Genomic DNA, 11287 nt, shown 5'->3' with positions numbered 1-11287 from the left:
AGAATCCTCCCTAATTAGTAGGTAGGACCCTCAAAAAGTATGATGCCTTAGGAAATTGAATATGAATCTCCAACACATGAGTATGATCAACCACACAATGTGACATTTCAAGAAAATTTTGAGACTTGTGAATGATAATTTCCAAATAGTGAAAGGTCTGCTCAGAAGTGGAAGAGACCTCTTGCAACTCTCATATCAAAGGATCCACAATCATGTAAAAATTAAGGGAATGTTTAAGTGAAGAATGATGATAGTAATATTTCTCTCTTGAAACAAATAAAGAAGGATAGTTATCAATAGAGAGAAGATGAATATCATCAATGATATCTCCCAAATATTCAATGTAGGACTCCATAAACAAACTAGCAATGTCTATCAAGAAGTCATCCAAAGGAGATTTAAATGGAAGACAAGGAATGTTGTTTTTCACTTCATTAGCTAGATCCAAGAATGTGTGATTACAAGAATCACAGTAAACAACTATATATGTGATCTTAACTAGAGAAGTAGGAGATGCAACTGGAGGCTTTTGATCATCAAGACTCTAATTGTGTCTAGTAGGTATGTAACAAACTCTAATGTACCATCGTCATAGGGAATATTATCTACATCATGAAGTGGAATAAGACAATATGGAACTAGATCAACTGGTATTGGAAGACTCTATGAATCTCCAAATATTCCCAAATATGATTCTAGCCTTGGAGAGGGGAATCATTATCAAGGGTCATCGAATATCCTATATGATATCTCTAAGAAGCTAGAGTTGTACACATTGTACCTCTAATATGTTTATTTTTATCCAAGATAATCTCTTCCAATTTTTTTTGGCTAAGAATGAGTCCATAAAGATGAGGTAGGATATTGAACCATCTATAATGTGTGATGATTCCTTTTTCCCATAATGCCTAATTATCCCTAGTTAACTATATGACAGTAGGATTCTATGTTTCTAGGATTACACCAATAATGTACCCCCAAAATGAAATGAATCAAATAAAGCTCACTTAAATATATAATTTTGGAGCTTCATATGTAGTGCAAGCATAATTAAACCACTTGCTCAATTGGCCAAAATGTACTTATAATTGTGATTATAACAACAAAGAATACGAAGCAATAACCAACTCGATACAATTAGAGCATGAGATCTCCGAAGGATCCACAAAAGTACATGTACCCAATAGGCCAAGATAGACCAAATATTGAAAGTGAATTTTCATCCAAACAAGCCTATTCTATAATAGCAAATTTAGATTTCTCTTTAAAAGTTATGCACTTTCAAAAAACACATCACTTGAAAGATGTATGTATGGGTCCAAATGAAGCCTTGGAAGCTGCAAAATCAAGGATTTGAGAGATATAGTTGCGACAAAATAAAAAGTTCAAAAAATTTGTCTACTAGAATCAAACAATAGTTGCATTGGTGAAATATTTTTAGTAAATTTAGGGCAAAATTTAAAAAAAACATAAAATTGCATATGATTTGTAGTGAATATGACCAAGTTATGGCTTTGCAAAGTTGGACTACTAAATCAAAAATGCAAATGGTAAGGGCTAGAAAATGAAACTAGTGATGAAATTATAAATCTATAATTCCAAATTTGGTAATTGTATGTTTGTCACAAGAAATAGATGCCTACTCTTGTTTGATGGTCTTCAACCTATCAAATTACCACATTGAGTTGGAACTCATGCTAACAAAGGGCTAATCATAGGATGAGGATGACTAGACTATTGGTTGGGCACTGCTAATGTGGAAAATGAGTTAGTATCCTCATTTTTCAATGTTGGCACTGATCTATGTGGTCTAGGGAAAGCTCTACTTGAGGCTCCCCAAGCTCTGGCTTAGATCTATGTGAGGATCTTAGCAAGCTTAGATTGCTAATCAATACCTTGGTCAATTGATGGGCATTGGTCAAGTACTCCAATGGGCGATCTGTAATTTGGATGTAGATTGCAATGTATGTTCCCAAACTTGTAGTGCATGTCACCTTAGCTTAAATCTTAGTGATGTCTCTGCTGGATATGACCTATGGTCAATCAAATATGCCCATTATCAATATGGTAGAGGGTGTGTGACTTGGCATCTACATGAGACTCTTTGTGAAGAAGTGATGTGGGGAGGGGTGTTGGAAACTAAAAAAACTGCCACATATACATGGTTGTTCCAACTGAGCTGAAGATCAACGTTCTGATTTAGTTACTACTGCCACATGTATGTAGATGTTCTAACTAAACTAAAGTTCAAATCTTGACTAATTTCTTTCTAATGAGTTTTAATATAGACTTCCTCCACTACTGTACACATACCATGCATCTAGTTTACTATTAGCTCAAAATCTATATAAGTGTAGACATTATATTCCAATTATCATTAAATAATGAAAAAAATTCATCCTTTTCTATTGTATTAGATCATTCAATATTTATTTATGCTGAGTAATGAAGAATTTTCATCCTTATCTAGTGTCACAAATCTTTTAAAATTTATTTATGTTGTTGTTATTTTAGATTTTATTTTTCTACATGGGGAGTATTTGAGCAGACCAAATCAATGTTGATGAAGGGGGATGATGGATCTAACCAAAAACTTTCACAAAAGCCATGATGTGAGGAAGAACCTCTACATGATCAATGTGGAGTCTTGACAATGTACCTTACATTGAGCTTTGTGTGGGAGCGGATCTATGGATCATAGTGGTGCATTTTTTTTGAAGACTCTATTTGAGTGGCTAAAATGATGATCATTGAGTCCCACCCATAGCCTAGTAGTGAATTGGGGAAGCAATCTTCTTGGAGTTCTTAAGTTTAAAACTCACATTGTTACAATATAAAGAAAAATGAGGATAGTTGAATCGCACATCAGATCACGTTGAATGATGGCCCACCTTTGCACATTTGATGACAATGAATATGCCAATGTGGGAGGACAACCCCATGGAAATATATTTGATCACAAAATTTATTGATGATATGATGTCTTTTTGTCACTTTTGAATGAATCCTTTTATTAATCCCCCCCCCCCTTTTAATTAATGTTTGGCCTTTCTTTTTTCACTAGTATTTTTTATTCCTTCTAGTTATGTCATTTCATTTTGAATTGGGAATGTAGTGTATAAATTAAGGATGTTTCTATTAGTTTGGGAAATGTCCTTACTCTTATGTGGTTCACTCTAATAATGCCCTTGTCTTTTTTTGAGTCATGTGGTACACTCTAATAGACAACCTAAGATAGAACTAGGATTAATAGTCTACTTCTTTTACATAATACTCCCAGTCGATGAATCGATAAATCCATTGAATGAACCTGAGATATTATTAGCTTATTCATTAAGCTTCCTAAGCCTATTGAACTTGTTGCTAGAGTAATACTATTGGACTAATCTCTAGAGTTTTCCCTTGTGATTCTTGGGTGAAAGCACAAACCTATGTCACCCTTTTGTAAAGGAAAAGGCTAACAAAAGTATAACTATTCACCTTCAATAACATAAAATTGGTATTATTATTTTGAATTTGAAAATGAAGTAAAATAATGAAATGTGTATAAATGGATAAAGTTTAGGATTATAATTTTTAATAATTATTTGGAATAAGAATTGATATATATTCCTAATTTTATAGAGAATTTTTTAGCTATTGAAAAATGCTTAAAATTGGGGGTCTAGTTCCCACCATAAAACTATAGGGAAATAAATTCATTTCCTTTTGATCTTAGACAATGTTATAGATAACATATATAGCTAGAGCAATCAAAAATAAAAAGCAGCTTTAGACCTATACTTTCTCTTTTATAATGATTTAAATTTTAACTTACCTAAAATCAACAATTTTCATCTCCCACCACATTTTTTAAAACCAATATATTCTAAGCAAGAGAAAAATTATACATTCTAAAACAAGACTCTCTCCTCTAGAATGTCATATAATTTTTATATTTTTTAATATGATTTAATAATTCTTTTCTCTCTCAAAATTGACATATTTTTGAGTGTTAAAATACATGCTTGTAGAATTTTTTTAATTAAAATATACTATATCTAATTAAAACACTATAAACTCTATATGAGAATATTCTTGACTCTGAGCTCTATAAAATGGTATTTATATGTTATTAAAAAATTATCATAAAAATAGTAAGATTTATTGAAATGCCAATTTTCTAAAATAATTTTATTTCTTTAGTAATTGGATACAAACTAGTATAAATCATGCATTTAATAGCCAATTCCAATTAGAAAAGTGTGAAACCATATCTAACTTAGTTAGAATAAATTTATCTAGATCATATGTTTCAATAAAATTGATTCTTAGATAGAAAAACTCAAATTCTATCATTTTGGTAAGTCAGCCTAAAAGGTGACACATCTTTGTACTTATATCCTCTTGAGATAGATTAATTGTCTATTGTGTTCTATAATTCTAGTTGTTGTATAAAGCACTGATAGGTTGATATTTAGTTGCAATGACAAGCCAACTTGTAACAAGTGGTATCATAGCTTGATCATAGCTTTGAATCTCCTTGGGTAAAACAAAGGGTGTGATTATTAGAATAATCACCAACATTCCCTTTTGCAATTTGTCACATGGATTAACCACTTGTTGTGTTCTATAAGTCTAGTGGTTGTGTTGGGCATTGATAGTGATGTAGTGAGAATCCAAGGATACCCCTATTGGAAGTAATCTAAACTCTTGCAAATAACCACACAACGGAAACACAACAACAATGCAAGATATGATACCAAATCACAACTCTTTATTCATAAAATATAAATGTTTACATGCAATGTTCCTAGCTATAAGGCCTTCCAAGTAAGGGCCGGATACAAAAAGAAATTATAAAATAGTTTTGCAAGATCAAACTCCACACGAATCCTAGCTAGTCCAAATCTACACTTTGGTAGAAACCTCCAAGGAAATATTAACTTGTTCTCAGAACCCCACCAAGAAATCTCCTAGTTTACCAAGCCTTAGCTACTAGCCTCTCAAAGTTTTCCCCTACACCTCATCCTCTTTTCCAAGCTAAATGAATCTCTCCCCTACTCTAAGATTCCACAAACATCCCTAATTATACCCAACTAAGCCACAATTCAGCCTATCCTATTACAAATTAAAATAAACCTTTACATTAAATGCCCATGCAAGCTACAAGTCAGGTGCAACACAAATTAAATAACCATATATACATTAAATGCTAAAAGTTGGCTCATTGACAACTCAGGCACCACAAGACCCAAGACCAAATTGGCTATATGAGAAAACTATGCTAAGTATTAGGATTCCCCTAGACCCAACTGAGTTACTTCACTAATCAAGTACCAGTATGTGTTGAGTCCTCCAAAAGAAATAGAGACCCTTCATTGACCAATTTTCTTGGGCAAAACTATTACCAAACTCCCAAAGCAAAGAAAGCTCCTAGTATTGTTGAACATCTTCATTAACTGAGTCACTTGGTTAACACATCAACCAAACCAACTCATTATCAACCAAGTCACACTTCATTCTTTGACTGAGTCCTCCAACTCCAAGGTCAAACCACACCACCCTATAGGATTGCTAGCCAAGCAAGGATACTCTTACCTCGAATAGGTTGATCATTTGGTAAAACCAAAACCCTAGCTTGTAGCACATACAATAATTAGCTACCATAATATTTTAAACATTTTAGTTATTAGAGGATAAGAGACCCTGATCTTTGAGGGTATTTATTAATGAAATAATCCATAATAAAAGAGAATAATAGTCATCTATAATATGTTTGACACTCTTTTCATTGTCAACACTATCATAATCTAATGTCCCTTTTTCATAGGAGCACCCTTTCCATTGGATTATTAACATCTAGTTTCTAATTACCTTCATTTATGGGTATGGAATGCATAAAGACCTCTTCACCAAGAATAATGTTATGTTTTAGATTTGTATCTTGAGAAGGATGAGAAGCTGGTTGGTGCTTCAATTTTTCTTTAGGTGATATAAAGAAGAAACCCTTCCCCTTCCCTTTACCTTGTACATCAGTTCAAGTGTGTTAATAGAATGAGGGGCACATTTGACCAAAGAGGAATATTTATAATCATCATTAATAGATATAATAAATTTTGGCAGGACTTAGTCTCCACTTTTGGATTTATCCTTTTATTGAGATGAAGAAAACCATCATCCTCTAAAGGAACATCCTCTAGCACATAGGACTGAGATTTTAAAAATTATTAACATCCTTTTTAGCCCAATCCATTACGAGGTCTCTTAAAACCAATATTATTTTAGGAAAGTGCATTATTAAGATGATTAAGCCATTATGTAACATAAACTACTAGGGATTCTTTCTATGTACATTTATATGATAAGAAAGTGAATAGAACATGTAAAGGGGAATCAAAACACATAGTTTGTATCTAAAAAAGTTTAAGATGAAAAGATGATTCATGAAAGGCATCTAAAGTAGCCATTTAGGGTTACATACCTCATGATCAATCTATAAATATCTTACCATAAATGAGATTATAGACTTGGCATATCCACCATAGATATACAACGTAACATGGTATATTTCACAATTTTCAAAGAAGATCAATAGAACTTCATCAATAATAATTTTTTTCCCTAAGAAACCTTCCTACCCTTGACTTGTGTCTAAGAAACCTTTTCCATCAATTATTTAAAAATTACAAATTCAATTCCAAACACCTTAAGCACCACATCCTTCGAACCTTCTACAAATGCCCCTTTAGCCTATGGATTATTCCCATGTAGCTTAGATTTATAAAAGGATTAAGGTTGCTGACAAATAATTTATTCTAAATGCCTTCATTATAGGCTTAGTGTGGTTCCTATAGCCACCCATGTTATGGTGCAACAAACCAAGAAGCCAACACCAATAACATAAATCAAATGTAAAATAAGGGGATCATAAATTTGAATATGTGGAGGTGGACCATAATAATGATTAGTTTCATAATGTCACTTCACATGGGTTTAGAGTCTAACAGCATCATTTCAAAAAATGTCTCCAAATAAATAGTTATTTTTGACATTTTGAATAAATAGTCTTATATTATGTGTAATGATGTCATTTGGTTCCCAACATTTCTCACTAGATTGTTTAACTCCAACATTAGTAAGCCATCAATAATAGAGTTCCCTTCTTGATAAATGTTAGTGAACAAGGATTTTAGAAGATTCAAGCATTTCAATGTTAAGGTTGTAATGTTTCAAGTATGATTTTGAGATCCATTAAGGCATTTGACAATGTTCAATGAGTTTGACTCAAAAACTACATAGTTAAATCTTGATAGCAATATCATAATGTTCGATGAGTCAAATTAAGTCAAACTTGTAAATTCTAAACTACTAATTTCAATCCAAACTAGACTACATATGCCTCCAAAATAAATTTGATAGTCCTCTTGAGAGGAAATAATATATAAATAGCTCTCGATTTAATTGTATATATAAAGAATCTAAACTAATTGTAAACTTAAATTTAAAATTTTAAGAATAAAACTAATAATTATTATACCTGAAACAATGTGAGGTAATATTCTATCACATCAATAAATTTAAAAACTCTTATAATCATATGTTTACAATATCTACAATAAATTGTTACTTTAAAACAATTGTAACATCTTAATAAATCAATTTTATTTTTCAAATATATAAAATTTAACAATAAATTGTATCATACAGAATAATTTTATTATATACTATTAAAAATCACAGTCATATACGATTCCAATATACTATCATATTATATTAAGCTACGAATCATGCTATAAAATAAATAAAATACTAATGCAATAATTTTTCATACATTTTAAAATTTCTCTAACAAGCTTTTGAATTTAATTCTCTCTTAGCCGTTCACTTTTTAATAAAAATCCACGGTGACAGGTCTCCGTCATTGTAATTTAACTCTGGCCTCACTGCTGATATATTCCAATGCAAGTGGCCTATTTCCACAACTAAATATCAGTCTCAATATACAAACTTTTTTGAATCACGAGCTGGAAACAGAAAACAAAATTAAATTTGCAAAATCACTAAAACTTTCTTTCAACAAACAATAGACTTCTGATAGGCACATTCGTTGGGAAGGGATAAAAATGACTAGAAAATTGTATCAACTTGAAAGAACAGAGTTGAGAGAAACATACATTCTTCTTTCATGCATGTTAGAGAACTGAAACAAGAATGTTCTCATTATCGTTTGCAAACTAGGTTGCGACAATACACAATTTGAATAGCTAAGCCCACAATGCATAGTCTAATTCAAGGCAAAGGATAAATGATCAACAGGCCGGAAGATCTTTCGGGGGAGGAAGAAGAGATTGAGATCTTCCACCGTTTCCATTTAAAACAACCCATGCCATCTTCAATCCCCAGCTCGTATGGAGCTCGAGATGACAATGCATAAACCACACCCCTGCAATTATATACACACAAATATTGGATGTGTTTATACGAATTAAGCACAAATCATTCATTTAGATAGGTGAAGCTAGCATTAAATAAATATATAACAATACCTGGATTATCAGCCAGGAACCGTAGAGCCACCCAACCTCCACTTGGAACTCCCACTGTGTTTCTCTCGGGAGGATCCACCAAGTTAAAGTTAGCGGGGTCAGTGCTTCCATTGTAGTTTCCCGTACCCTGACCCACGATGAAGAAGTTGAAGCCGTGCAGATGCAGAGGATGGCTCTCGAAGGTCACAATGCTGGTGTCCTGCAGAACAAGCTGTACACTGGTGTTGAAGGGAAGTACTTCCACTCTTGTGTCGTTGAAGCTCTGTGTGTTGTTCGGCGGCGTGCCTGTGTAGTTGAAAGGAAACGGCGGATTGTCGGGGAAAGTGGTATTGTAAACTCCATTGGACTGACCATAGTAGTGTGCTTGAAGAAGGGCGGTGGTCGGAAGAATGAAGGATATGTTGTTAATGGAGGCTGCGAATTTGGTGCCGTTGGGACCTTGGCATGTCTGTCCTTGGGGACATGGATTTAGGCTAAGCCCCACTGTGAATAGGAACTGTCTATCCACCTTCAGAGGAACAGCTGCTGCGGGGAATTTCGGATTGCCCAAACTTCTCATCTTTTGGCTGAAGTTAGCAGCAAAGGAGGTATCGTTGGGGGCTGGAAGCGTTGGTTTCATCATGGGAAGAGAAGAGGTACTGGCATTGGAAACATACTCCAAAACTCCAGCGCTGGTTGTATTATCAAAAGCTGCACTACCCGTAGCAAAAGGACGTACAAACATGAGGAACGTGGCATTTGGTGGCTGAGACATAGCTGTCAAGAGGACGTTGGTAGTCTGCCCAGGAGTGATCAGAACAACATTGATTTGGAAAGGCTTCACATACACAGCGTCAGCTTCTACCACAGTCAAGGTGTGGTTGGCGATTCCAAAAAACAAGTCATCATTGAGCGCAGCATTAACTAGACGGAGTAGGTAAGTTTTCCCAGGGATCACTTTGAGCTTGAATGTATCTGCATTAGACATGAATTAAGCATTTGTTACATTTACATTTATACATATAAATATTAGCTTTTCTGCTTCATCAATTGTAATTGCCCACCCTCACCGTTGGCGGAGCAGTTATACATAAGCCCAGGGAGTCCGTTAATGGTATACGCATCTGACACATTAGCTTGTGCACCACTTTGCATTGCTTGATTAATAACAGTCTCTGTGTCTGCATTCCACCACTCTCCTGCAAATTGCAACGCAACATGATTTTAAATTTTAACACATTAATCAGAAGTAGTGAATAACACATTAATCAGAAGTAGTGAATAACATACCAAAAACGATTGGAACTTCCTGGTGTGGGCGAGGGAATGGGTATGAGACATTCTTTTTGGGGTAGATGATGATGGGCCCATGCAAGCTTGCTCGTAACCATGAGATGTGGGCATGCCACCACAGTGTTCCTCTCTGCCTTTTGACAATAAATCTGTAGGCATATGTCTGTCCAGTTTGAATTGGGCACTGAGTGACATAAGCAGGACCATCCGCCCACCCAGATCTAAGCTGCCGAATTCCATGCCTGAGCAACGTCTTATCAAAAATCATTAGCTGCACTAGTTAATGTAATACATGTGAGTTTGAAGCAATGGCATATATATGTAGTAGAAAGTCGTACCAATGTATGCTGACATTGTTTTGAACATTATTTGTTACTTTGACAACCACGCGATCTCCTTCGCGAGCAACTATTGCAGGGCCTGGATATTGGCCGTTCACAGTCAACAGAGCCTTCGTTGTGCAAAGTCGGGTAACATTCTTCATTTGGATCTGTAGATATTTAAAGAAAAGGAAGAAATAAACCAATCTGACCACGAATGAAGCTTTCCATAACAATACATCACCCACGCTATAAATTAAACTAGTGCTATTCTAAACAATATAACATTCAACTCTTTCCACAGCAATTAATAACCTACGTTGAAACTGTAGTGGCGTGTAGTCACAGGGTGTTTCCCTAAAACAGTTTGAACGGTGAACCACAATGCCAAAACTGGTAACAGGAGGCGGCCATTAGAAGTCTTCATTGCCACAACCATTCAATAGTTCCTCTTTCAGAGTCTGATCTCAACTTAAACAGGCTAAATAATAAGTATTTGCCGAATTATTTCGTACTTAAGATTTTAAAATCTGCTTGTATATATAGATACAGGAGTTAAATCAGCTATGATGTCTATTTACTTTTGTTGTGTAAGTTGGTATGCAATACTGACATCTTAACACAATTATAAATCTATATGAATTTATTGTTGGTAACTGTATAAATCTATATGAATTTATTGTTGGAAACTGTATTAACCTATTTCATTTTCTTCACCTTTCATAGTATTTGTTTGTTATGGAGATAAGGTGGGGCTTTCTATCTGGAGTGGCAGCGAAGGTAAGCATGTGCCCGTTGAACACGCCATGTTTTCCATTGTCGTTCAAATCCATGTGAAGGAAGTCTATGCCGGTATACCAACCACTGCTCACATCTTTGTAACTGAAGTCTATGCTGGTTCCCATCTATTCAATCCAGATTGGTCGAAATAAAGTCCTTATGTCCAAGCCCTCACTGCCTCTTCGCAACATTGTTTATACCATTCTCGGACTAAATTGTACTTCGCTGCAAATTAGACCAAAATGTTATGTTTGTCGAAAGGCCCACAGTGATGTAAATGATAGATAGAATATTTGCATTGGGGTGAAATAGATAAGACTAAGATTCCCAACATTTATTTTTTATGTTTTTTGGTGTGTATATTGTCTCTTTTGAACAGCAATATTC

At 34.4% G+C, this 11287-nt stretch overlaps 1 protein-coding gene across 1 annotated transcript; it reads right to left on the bottom strand.

The window, feature by feature from the left end:
- Window positions 1-8011: 8011 nt before the first annotated feature.
- Window positions 8012-10633, bottom strand: LOC149536303 (laccase-4-like). The gene is made up of 6 exons (XM_089807535.1): window positions 10440-10633; window positions 10139-10290; window positions 9798-10042; window positions 9578-9706; window positions 8529-9482; window positions 8012-8425 (listed from the first exon to the last, which is right to left on the bottom strand). Exons 1-6 carry the CDS (start codon window positions 10557-10559, stop codon window positions 8292-8294), a joined length of 1734 nt encoding a protein of 577 aa, XP_089663661.1. The 5' UTR covers window positions 10560-10633; the 3' UTR covers window positions 8012-8291.
- Between the last annotated feature and the right edge of the window lie 654 nt (window positions 10634-11287).

Source organism: Cupressus sempervirens, chromosome 10 (assembly GCF_028749045.1).
Source record: "Cupressus sempervirens isolate cs-2001-9-10 chromosome 10, ASM2874904v1, whole genome shotgun sequence".
In the NCBI taxonomy this organism is placed as follows: Eukaryota; Viridiplantae; Streptophyta; class Pinopsida; order Cupressales; family Cupressaceae; genus Cupressus; species Cupressus sempervirens.
This window is presented reverse-complemented; position numbering and strand designations above follow the sequence as displayed.